The 12,580-nt window shown below is 38.8% G+C and overlaps 1 protein-coding gene across 2 annotated transcripts in view; it reads right to left on the bottom strand.

Annotated features, from left to right (window-relative positions):
• Pcdhb1 (protocadherin beta 1) overlaps window positions 1-10,938 on the bottom strand; it is a 35,458-nt gene extending 24,520 nt beyond the window's left edge. Inside the window, exon 1 of one of the 2 annotated variants that reach the window (XM_052741967.1) lies at window positions 8,693-10,938. In XM_052741967.1, coding sequence (XP_052597927.1) covers window positions 8,693-10,744 — 2,052 coding nt within the window. In that variant the 5' untranslated portion in view covers window positions 10,745-10,938. Of the gene's footprint in view, window positions 1-3,424 lie in introns of those variants that run through there. The other variant, XM_052741966.1, reaches the window with a different exon arrangement.
• Between the last annotated feature and the right edge of the window lie 1,642 nt (window positions 10,939-12,580).

Below are 12,580 nucleotides of genomic sequence, written 5' to 3'. Positions count from 1 at the left end.
AAGCCTACAAGATCTGTACAAGGTCCCCTATGTATATATTACAACTTTCAGCCTAGTATTTTTATGGGACTCCTGAGTGTGTGAACAGGTGGGTCTCAGATTTTTGTGCCTGCTCTTGGGGATTTTTCTTCTGTTTACCTTCTCTAGTCTTGATGTGATGGTTTTTGTTTTATCTTATTATATTTTATTTTGTCATGTTTAGTTGCTATCTCTTGGAAGCCTGTTCTTTTTTAATGAGATACAAGAGGGGGGAAATAATAAATATAGTTGGATGGGTACAGAATGAGATTAGATCTGGGGGTCTTGGGAGGGGTGATATGATTAAAATGCATTATATAATTATATAAATTCTTGAAGAAAAAAAGCTACAATATAACTGAAAAAATTCTCCTCACTTTTTGTATTTTTCTTCTCCTAGTACATATTTTTTAAATGCAGTCTCATTCTTTTATCCTCTGTATATTTACCTTTTATTATATATCTTCATTTTTTCTAACTTCTAAAAGATTTACCAAAACAATCTTTTGATTGTCTCTTTAACCTATCCCATTATCTATCTCATTATCATTTATATTCAATCATATTAGTTTTAGGACTAATATTTTACTTAAAATCATGTGTTCTTTTTATGTAATTTATTTCTTTCATTAAGTTCATTATTCTTTTTTTATTCAGTCAACAGTTACAATAGTTCAGATAACAACTGTAATAGTTTGTTTTTATGTAGGTATGATTTCTAGTGTTACTGAGTATCAGTGGTATTAGCTCTTCTTTCTGACAAATACATATATGGAGGAGGTACATGTCTTTGTAGCTTAGATATGATTAATAAAAGGAGAGAAGATGTGCTTTAAGATGGAAAGATATAACCAGGTACCAGAGAACCCCAGTTAATCATTGCTGTCTCATAACTCCTTCATCAAGAAGTTCTTCAGGACTGGAGAAATGGTTCAGTAGGTAAGAGTACAAGCATGAGGAACTGAGTTGGGAACCAAACACCCGTATAAAAAGCAGGTTATGGCTATCTGTACAGGTAACCCCATGCTGTGGGGATGGAGACATGTCTGGGTTCAGGGAAAGACACTGTCTTAAGGAATAAGGCAGAAAGTCATGGAGTACACCCAATACCAAAAGTCATAGAATACACTCTGGCTTCTGTAGATATGTACATGTGGACAACACACACACACACACACACACACACACACACACACACACACAACCTCTTCTGGTTTGGACCTCAACTACCATATACCTTTTCCAAAGAAAAACCTTATGGTTACTATAAATTGTAACTCACCAACTATAGAGTTTGAGAGAAGAAAGAGGGAGAACAAATGCCCATCTAGTCAATCTATAATTATTTAATGTAGATCTTGACCTGGAACTTAAACTGTCACTTGTTTCCAGGACATAGGTATTGGTTGTCCAAAAGCAAAGGTAAGTAGCTTATTTTTAATTTGCCATGCAACATATGTGATGAATTCTTCTCCTTCCCAGGCAGCAGCCACCACCAAGCCTTAGGAGACCAGTCTGAGATAGTCTTCAGCTTCACTGAAATTTTCTTAGGGGTTTGCCATTATTTCATAAACTCTATAATATTTGACATATGGTTCTTTTGAACTAATATTGAAGTAAAGATTCTGTAATGCACACAAACTTGCCATATTGACAAGAACCAGATTTGATATTAACTTTCCTCTGTTGTTTCCTACATTCTGATTTCTGGAACTTCGGTTTGGCCTATATAATAAAATGGCTGTTTTGTTGTCTTAAATTTTAGTGGATTTTTACTAAATACAGATTGGGAGATTATATAAAACTTTGAAGAGTATATAATAATAGATAACTGTAATGTGTTTTGACTATTCTCCCACAAATTTTACCTTGTTTTGTGTTGTTGTTGTGTTCTTCAGTTAGTACCAGTTGACTGGTTTGTTTTTGTTTTAGTTTTTTATTTGTTTGTTTTGGTTGAGTTGTTTGGTTTTTTTTTTTGAGACAGAACTTCTCTGTTTAGCACTGGCTGTCTTGGGACTCCCTCTGTAGATCAGCCTGGCCTCTAACTCACAGAGACCCACCTGCCTCTGTCTCCCAAGTGTGCCACCCTGCTGAGCCTGAATGATTTGTTTTTCAATAGGTCCCAACCTAATTGTATGCCATCTGCTAAAGTTTTATTAGAATGAATATGTTTCATTTCTAAAAGTTGTATTGGTTGTATTTTTACCCACCTACTTTTATTTTATTCTGAATTTTTGTTTCAAAATATTATTTATTCATTTCTACAAGCATCTTAAACTATCTTATTTTGATTGATACTTTCAAAAACTACTGTCTTCTCTTTCCTTCCTCTTCTCACTTCTGTTTTCATCCTAGGTTACCTGAGTATGGCCAAGAATTAGGTCTTATAGTAATAATTTTGGGCTTCTACCTAACAGGTACAGATGGTTTTGTTGAGCTTGTAAGCCTCAGACTGAAGTACAGTGTGGAGGCCATGTCTGTGTTTTCTAGTGTCTAAATGCAAAATGCTGATGAATAGCTTCAAGAATCTTTTAGCAGTAGTTTTTCAACTTCATAATGGTAGATGCACTCTAGATTCTGACCCTAAGCAGTGACTGTAATTTTTATTCTGTCTTTCACAGAGAACATTTGGTTTTAGACAACAACCTTGTTAATAGCAGCCAATGCCAAATTCTCACCCTAAAGCTCAGAAATCCAAGGGTTTCATCACTGTCCACCATCTTAAGTCTCTGTTACATTTTTAACAGTTATGTTTTCTAAGCATGTCACAGAAGCCTGGTACACAGAAACATATGTTTATCCCATCGTCTTGACCAGGGAGTGTTTCTTTTTTTTTTTTTTTTTCTTTTTTCTTTTTTTTTTTTTTTGATTTTTTCGAGGCAGGGTTTCGCTGTGTAGCTTTGCGCCTTTCCTGGAACTCACTTGGTAGTCCAGGCTGGCCTCGAACTCACAGAGATCCGCCTGGCTCTGCCTCCCGAGTGCTGGGATTAAAGGCGTGCGCCACCACCGCCCGGCTCAGGGAGTGTTTCTTATGTCACTTCTTAACATTAATTCAGTGTTATATCAACATAACAAATATCCACATAGTGTTTTTAGAAATCAATACACCTTGGGAGATTATATAAAACTTTGATTGAAGAGTATGCAAATTAGTCACATGCTTTGAAGATACTCAACTCTACAGAAAATATTTATATGGAAAGTTATATGTGGGTAGGTTCTGTGTATAGCAATAAAACAAATTTCATCTATGCAGAAGAGAATAAAAAGTACACACACGAGGAAGTTATTTATTTATTTATTTATTTATTTATTTATTTATTTATTTATAGAAGTGTTGCATAAAACCAGATAGACCAATTCCATTTCTTATATATGTGTGTATATATTTCATTTCAGCATATAAATCTATTTTAAATTGCATCTCTATTATATAGCTTATAAATATATAAATATGTATGCATAATAAATTTTAATGTTTTATACTTAATATCTATTTTTATACCTATAATTAAAACTTTAAGTAATTTCAATGTATTTTCCTTTATACTTAAAATGTTCCTCACAAATAAGCCTTTACAATATAAAAGAAATTCATGCTTGATTAAAACAACCTAATATATAGGATTAAAATACTAATTTTAGTCAAAATGTGTTCTATGTGGATAATTCCATTGTTGAATACTAACCTAAACCCATTTGCTAAACAACAAAATAGATAATGATGTCATTGAGTTATAACTTATTTAAGTAAGTATCCAAAGCAAGTTAAGTATGTAGAAGTAACAAATATTTCTTAACAAGAAGTAAAAGAATTGGAAAAATAGAAAGTAATGGCTACTGGACTACCATGATATTGTCTCTGTAAGTATCCAGTGTGGGATACTAAAGTTAGTGGAAGCTGAAGCATGGTATGTATAATTTCAAAGTATCTTCCTCTAAGTGATAATTACAAATGGATAAATAATAGCTTTCAATGGAGAAGCTTGGCTAACACAATAAAGATTAGCATCACTTTGACACAACTGAACTTTGCACACTTCGTAAAGACAAATGTAGGAAATTTTGTGTTTTATGTATTTTACAATAAAAATACTATAGCTAGCTAGGCAGTGGTGGTGCACACCTTTAATCCTAGCATTCGGGAGACAGAGCCAGGCAGATCTCTGTGAGTTCCAGGACAGGCTCCAAAACTACACAGAGAAACCCTGTCTCAAAAAAACAAAACAGCCGGGCGGTGGTGGCGCACGCCTTTAATCCCAGCACTCGGGAGGCAGAGCCAGGCGGATCTCTGTGAGTTCGAGGCCAGCCTGGACTACCAAGTGAGTTCCAGGAAAGGCGCAAAGCTACACAGAGAAACCCTGTCTCGAAAAACCAAAAAAAAAAAAAAAAAAAAAACTATAGCCAATGTTATGACATCTATATTGTGTGCTTGCTGATACTCTGATGCACTGGAGAGTGCCAAGAACATTTCTGTGATATTCTTCCCAGTTGGTTCATAACCTCAATCTAATCATGAAAAATAGAAATAATCTCAAATTCAGAGACATCTTCCCAATAACTGGAACCCTTCAAAAATATTAAAGCCATAGAAGACTGGGCAGGGCTTGGAAACCACACATATCTTATAGATGGAGAACACATAACAACTAAATGCAGTATGGGATCCTGTGTTAGATGTTTCTCTGTGACTTAAAACTTCCATTATAATTGTAGATTTACAGATGCCAAATTAAAGAGGCAACAGAGGCAGTTTGCCTAAGCCAGCTAGATAGTACTAATTTCTAAAGTATGTATCATGGCCTTTTTGTACATGACACTCTTCAAAGTTTTTGAGTTGTATTTCTGTATATTATTTCTGCATATGCATGTGTGTGTTTCTGATACTATTTGATATTTTGGTAAGAGGAATTGTCCTAATGATTTACATTCTTTATCTTACTTTCTGATGGAGACTTGGACTTAATCTCAACTGATATATAAAGTTCTGTCCAAATATAGATAGCTCACAGCCTATCTGAGTTGATAAAGAAATGTCCTTAGTTTTTAGTTTACCAGGTACAATTGTTATTCTTATGGGAACTTGAAACCAAATTTTAAAAAAAAGTAAATTGCTATTTAATCCAGCAGGTCTTAAACCATCTGTCAGTCACAGCATTTTCACTGGCTTAAAGCAAAAATAAGGAAATCAGTATCTACAAACCCCTGTTTAAAGCTGCACTATTTATAATAACCAAGCTATAGCATTACACTAAGTGCCTATCTATAAATAGATGAAGAAAAATTCACCACCATGGAGACCTTGCCTTGGAGGAGGTGGGAAAAGGGGGTGAGTTGTGGGGGAAGGCTGGGGGTGGGAGGAGGGAGGAGAGGAGGATCTGTGGTTTATATGTAAAATGAATAGAAAATTTCTTAATAATAAAAAAGAAAAGAAAAATTGGCATAAATCTACAATGAGGCTTTATTCAGCCATCAAGAAGAATAAAATTATGTTCATTAGTAGGAAAGTGGATGGAACTGGTGATCACCACAATAAATAAGAAAGTTAAGTCTCACAAAGGTGACTTATCACATGTTCTCTCTTATATGTGGAATTTGGGGGGAAAGTTGTGAAAATAAAGGGGAATGTAGAAGGGAAAAGAAGCAAAGGAGGAAAACAGTTGTAACAGAGAGTGATGAAGATGACCCAAGTACATTGTGTGCATGTAGAGAAATAGCAAAGCCCTATTACTCTGTACAATTAATAGACACTACTTTTTAAAGGGGGAATTGTCTGAGGTGGACCAGTCACTGGATTCCACAGGCAATCCCAGTCTTCTTATGGTCCAAATTAACAGTTCTTTTACTTTGTGATGGCGTGTAAAGCAATATCAAAAGAAAATTATTTGCAAATTTTCCATTAAAGCATATTTTAACTTGAAAAGTAGTTTCTTTCACAAAATTGTTTCACTGTTTTATATTAAAATATGATTTACCTTATGAAATAATCATGATATAAAGTGATAGATTTTATTTCATTTAATGAGGATAAAAGTTGACAAATCTAAGTCTCTTCTCTATTGTGTCTACTCATGTATGTATATAAGTGTGAACATTGTGAAATATACTGAATGATCTTCTGATTTGTCCAAGATACTCACTTCATATGAACAGTATTATAACTCAACTCATGGACAATACTTAGAATTAATAAAAGAATTCATTATTTGTATTTACTTCATTTATTCTCAAAATATCAAATAATATATTGAAGGTATTCATAGGTTTTAACAGTGCTACCCTAAGAATTTAAAAAGTACCATTAAGGTTTAATATATTCCTGGCCACCAAATAGCCAGATGGTATCACCAGGTATCAGTCATAAATCTAAGAATGAAGACTATATCAGTGAAGAGGATATGGTATATTTAAGAAATATTCCTCTACTCTCAGAATTCCAGATACAAATATTGTGCCTCAGCCGGGCATGGTGGCACACAATTTTAATCCCAGGGAGGCTGAGGCAAGTCTGAGTTCAAGGTCAGCCTGGTCTACAGAGTGAATTCCAGGACAGCCTGGACTACACAGAGAAACCCTGTCTCAGAAAACAAACCAAAACAAATATTGTGCTTCTTGTATAAAAGGAACTAGGACATGATTCACTGAGTCTAAATTGACACACACACACATTTCTTAAAAGGAAAGGTTAAAAATGAAGCTACAACCTCATTAAAGCAAACTGACTTTCAAGACATAGTTAGTAGTACCATTAGAGTCCACAAACTACAATAACGTTTCAGAGTCAGTTTTTCTTTGACCTTAGAATGAGAGCACCTAGAAAAGCTTATGAGGGTTTAAAGCATATATTTTAAAAGTAGCCTAACATATTTCCCTACTCCACCTCATTTTATGCATGATTTAATAGAAATAGACCCTTTTAAACACTTATTATGCTATAGTGATAGCTCAGAGTGCTCAGAGAGAAAAGAGGCCTGCCATCTAATCAGGTACTGCCTGAAAGTGCTTCTCTTAAGTCCATTTAACTGGTATTAATGAACTTCCTTTTGTCCCTTTTTTTTGTTTGTTTTTCAAGACATGGTTTCTCTGGGTACATCTGGCTATCCTGGAACTCACTCTGGCTATCCTTGAACTCAGAGATCCACCTGCCTCTACCTCCAGAGTGCTGGGATTAAAGGCATGCACCACCGCGGCCCAGGCTCCGGTGCTTTTTTTTTTTTAATAATTTCTCTGTAAACTACAAAATAGTTTAAAATATAAAACTTCTATACCATTTAAAATAAAGTGATTTAAAGTAAAATATTCTATAGCCAATTAACTACAGCAAAAAGTATCATGTTTATATCCTAACCCACCCTTAGTTCCCTATATTCAAATAACTACTCTCTGATAAGGCAAGGATATCTATACATGAAAGTGAGTTGAAACCTGCCTAAGACCCCAAATAACCCTTAAGAAGATATAACTAATAGTTCTGGAGAATATTTCTTGACTGAACTCTAGCTTATAACTGCTCCTACATTTACAAATAAATAAAATCCTTTTTTAAAATCTTCATCTTTTCTGTCACTGTGAGTAAGGATCATCATTTACTGGGCATTTTTATGATTATAAATGATGGGTGCAAGTTGATTCAGAGATTATCTCTATTTGTCAGGTACAAAAAATAGAAATTTCTGAATAATAAACTATGTCTCTGCCAAAAATTTTTGGAGACAGGGTCTTACTGTATAATTCTGACTGGCCCTGAACTCACAGAGATCCACTTGACTCTACCTCCTGAGTGCTGGGATTAGAGGAGTGTACCACCACTCTCAGGCAAACTCAATTCTTAATCAGAGCTGAGAACTAGTTCTCTTCCCTATGCATAAATAACTTTCTACTGGAAGGTGATTTAAAAGTAAAATAACCAACTCTTCCTATGGAACTAAGTATTCCTCAGGCCAGGGTCAGTGAACTTTCATGGGTAACATCAAAAATGGTTCATTCGTTTCTTGCCTAGCACACAAGAGAGGGGAAGGCAGAATTTATACACAAAGTAACATTTCTTTAACAGAATTCCAAATGCATAAATAATCTAGGAATCAGGAAACTTGCTTTTTACTAAGCTAAGCCTAAGTCTGAGTTTCCTATTTTCACCAAACTAGGCACTCCTGTTTCCGCCAGAGATGCAGTCTACTCCCATCCTTGTTTCATTGAGGATGGTAGCTCTTTGACGATGGACTATAACACCATGTTTCTGTTCTCTCCTGCGGGCTGTCAGTCAGAATTACATATAGTCATCACCTATCCGGGCCCGGCCCTCTGAACCCCGAGGCCGATTTCTTTTAGAATCTGGAGGCAAACTAGAATCACCCTCTGTTTTCGCCTCTCCAGGGGAATGGGGAAAGGGGAAATTGGGCATAAATCGCTTAAGAAAACGGAACTCGCTATTGCCCGTCCCAGTGGCTGAGCACATGTCATACGGGCAAGGCTGGGATAAGGAACCATTGCCTCTTCCTTGCACCAAATTGTTAGGGAAATTACAGTCATCGTAGAAGTGCTCCTGAATCGTGAATTTGTCTTTGTGTTTAATCTTCTGGTAGAGGTGTATAACAAAGATCACAGTGACAGAGAAGAGAAAAAGAAAAGAAAGCACGGCCAGAGAAATGACCAAATATTTTGTGGTTGGATTTACCTTTCTAGAATGCTTGGATGGATCCTGGAACTGCAAGTAAGGCTCTGAAAAGCCATCTACCAGCAGGATGTTGAGTGAGGCAGTAGTGGAGAGGGCTGGTTGGCCATGATCCTGAACAAGAATGATCAGTTTCTGCATCATAGGGTCTCTCTCAGTTATCTGCCTCAGTGTACGTATTTCCCCGTTTTGTCTCTGAACAGAAAATAACCCAAGGTCAGTGGCTTTAAGGAGATGGTATGAAAGCCAAGAATTCTGCCCCGAGTCACCATCAACAGCCACCACTTTGGTCACCAGGTAACCTGCCTCTGCAGACCTGGGCACCAGGTCGTTGCAGGGCAAGCTGCCATTCTGCAGTGGGTACAAGATCATCGGACGATTGTCATTGTCGTCGAGGACAACCACTCTGACAGTAGCTTGGCTACTCAGTGACAGAAAACCCCCATCTGTTGCCTTTACCACAAATTGAAAATCTTGGATGGCCTCATAATCCATGGTTCTTAGTGCATAGAGCTTTCCGTTGTCTGAATTTATAGAGATGTAAGCAAAGACTGACAGATCTCCACTCTTTGGAGGCAGCAGGGAGTATGTTACCTGGGCGTTTTCACCCACGTCTAGGTCCTCAGCGTGGACTTTGCCAATAAAAATGGCAGGGCTGTTGTTTTCACGGACAGTCAAGATGTAGGAGTCTTCCTGAAAGACTGGAGGATTGTCATTTATGTCCGATATTAGCACTTCAATCACAGTCTCTGTGGACAGGTTGGGTGGTCCAGTATCCATAGCAACGAGGGTGATGTTATAGCTGGAGACATCCTCCCTATCCAAGCTTCTGTCAGTGACCAGCGAGTAAGAATTCCGGAATGTGTGTTTGACTACAAAGGGCAAGTCTTCTCTGAGGAAGCAGGTGATTTTTCCTCCAACTCTCACATCCCGATCTCGGATAGTGAAGAGGGCCACTACAGTCTGGAGCGGAGAGTCCTCAGGAAGAGGGCTAGACACTGAGGAGACTGTCACTTCCGGAGGATTGTCATTTACATCCACCACTTCCACCAAGACTTTGCTGTGGGCAGAAAGGCCCCCTCCATCCGTAGCTTGAATGTCAATGTCATATGTTTCTATGGTTTCAAAATCTAGGGGCCCTCGGAGTCGTACCTCTCCAGTTTGCGAGTCGACAAGAAATGTCTGGAGAACTGCTTCCGGATTTTCAGCTAAAGAGTAAGTTATGTGCTTGTTGGTGCCCTCGTCCAGGTCCGTGGCAGTCACCACCACCACTAAAGAGCCGTTGTCGCTGTTCTCTGGCACCTGAGCGCGGTACACCAGACGAGAGAACTGGGGCACGTGGTCATTGACGTCCAGGACAACCACTCGAATGTTGGCAGTGCCAGACTTGGGAGGAGACCCGCCATCCACCGCTGTAATGGTCAAGTTGACTTCAGGCTGCTCCTCTCTATCCAGGGGATTATCCAGCACAAGTTCCGCATATTTGGGCCCATGGCTTCGGAAGCGTGTGTGCAGGTGGAAATAGGCGTTTGCACTCAGGGTGTAGTTTTGGAGACCATTGAGTCCCACGTCCAGATCCTGGGCGCTCTGCAGTGGAAAGCGTGAGCCCAAAGGGGTGCTCTCGGGAATCTTTAAAAGAGGTTCCTTGTTTAGAAAAACTGGGGCATTGTCATTGATATCAAATACTCTGACTTCCACACGGAAGGACTGCAGAGGCTCTGCCAGAACAATTTCAAAGTGCAGCACGCATGGGTCAGCTTTGCCACAGAGTGCCTCGCGATCCAATTTCTCCTTGACGAACAAATCTCCGGTCTTGCGGTGGAGCCGGAAATGCAACTTGTTGCCCTCGGCAACCAGCCGCGCCCCGCGCTCTGCCAGCTTCCCCACCTCCAGCCCTAGGTCCTTAGCCACGTTAGCCACAAATGAGCCGCTCTCCATCTCCTCCGCCACCGAATAGCGGATGGTGGCTGTGCCTCCCACAGACACACACCAGAGAAGGAGAAGAGATCCCACCTGCCTGTTCTGCCAAGGTTTTCTGCGCGCAGCTGCCATCATTCCTCACAAGTGCACTCCCGGAAGCTGCCGCCAGCTCTGGGGTACTCTGGCTTTCACTTTTGCCAACAGGTTGCACAAAACACCAGCTTTGCTATTACTAGCCTCTAACCGCAGCGCCACCAAAGGCTGGCTCCTGCAGCCAGGTAAGCTGTTTTGCACTTGAAAGACAATCTGCATTGAGTAACTTAATTCCCCAGGCCATTAAACGTATTAATAGGTATGTGCTCATTCCGGAGAGTCAAGCAGAGGTTGGAAGTTTGTTGCTACAGCAACCGTAGGCTCCCTGTTAATTCTCTTTCAGGAAAAAAAGTCCTTGGGAATTGAGGAGCCAAGGAGGATACGCGCTCACGCTGAGATCACTATCTATCGGCTGGGGCGAGTGCAGCAATGAACAAACAGCACGAATTAAAGCTACATTTCCACAGTCCTCAGAGACCAAGAAAAAGGAGAACGGATCCTGCGCTGTCCTCTGAAGCCCAAACGAGACACGTGGGGTGATGAGGTGGAAAGGACAGGGCTGTGGATATGGAAGGATAGAAGGAGAGGAAACAGAAAAGAAAAGCGAGCAGGCAGGTATTCTTCAGGAACCTGGGGTCCAGTAGGAACACACCTCTTGGTTTGCAGAAATCCATTGTTTAGCCCAGAGGAAGCGCCTGACTGCTTGTCTCTTAGGATTATTGGTCAGGCAGTAATACTGATCAGGCATGGTTTCTATGAACTAGCATTGTGATTTACATGCAATAGTCAATGTAATCTTGCAGCAACCCTATAAGAAAGGCAATATTTTTGTCTTTAAAGATGAGGAAACTGACAGGAGAGATTTTGTAAATAGAAATATTTATACACTAAATGTGTAGTTTTTGGGTCAGTCAAAACTATATTTATAAAACTACACATTTAGTGAATATATTGCTCTGTTTCCTGGGTAACATAGTGGATAAATCAAGCAAACAGAAATATAGGACTTTAGATTCCAAAATAGGAAAATGAGATCTGATCCTCCTCTCCCTGAATTTTTTTTTAAACAGAAGAATAAACTAAGGTCCTGGGCCCTGGGGTTGTAGTTCAATGGTACAGCCCTGCCTAACATGCCCAAGGCCTGGGGCTCATCCCCAGTGCTATAAACAAACAAACAATCAGAAAGACCAAAGGTCCCAAATGATGGAACATTAAATTAAAATGGTCTCTTACTGATTATCAGAAGTATTCCATTTCCCATTTGTACTTAGCATTTGAAAACCTAGATGCTGTACAACCGACTGCTGTCATTTAAGAGAAGTCTAAACCTATTTCTCCGTGGAGGCAAAGTGAATGAAAGAAGAAAGTACACAAAATTTTAAGCTGAGCATGGTGGAGCATGACTGTAATTCTGGCGTTTAGGAGGCAGAGGCAAGAGGACCAGACTACAAAACCAGCACTGGCTGCTTGCTGTACATAGTGATTTCAAGGTCATCCCAGGGTACATTAAAGCCTGTCTCAAAAAATAAAAAAATATACAAAATGTTAATATTCTGACATCATTAACAGTCTCTATCTTTGATCTCTATCAGGTATCTTAACACCTGGTGCAAATGTACACCCCTAAATTCTTTTTCTTTCTCCTCTCCTTAAAACTCTATATAAACTATGTGCTAGAGGATCCTTTGACACTAGTTTCTTGACTATTTATCTGAATATGAAATTGATGGTGTTCATTCATTTCCATTATCACCAGAAATCCTGCTATTTCTAAATTAAGTTGCATTTACTGATATTACAACGAAAACTACACATCTCAGGAAACATGGGAACATCACTAAGAAGCTACTACAAAGGATTTGTGATTTGTGACTTAGT

Source organism: Peromyscus californicus, unplaced genomic scaffold (genome assembly GCF_007827085.1).
Source record: "Peromyscus californicus insignis strain IS unplaced genomic scaffold, ASM782708v3 Scaffold_17__1_contigs__length_78620276, whole genome shotgun sequence".
Classification (NCBI taxonomy): domain Eukaryota; kingdom Metazoa; phylum Chordata; class Mammalia; order Rodentia; family Cricetidae; genus Peromyscus; species Peromyscus californicus.
This window is presented reverse-complemented; position numbering and strand designations above follow the sequence as displayed.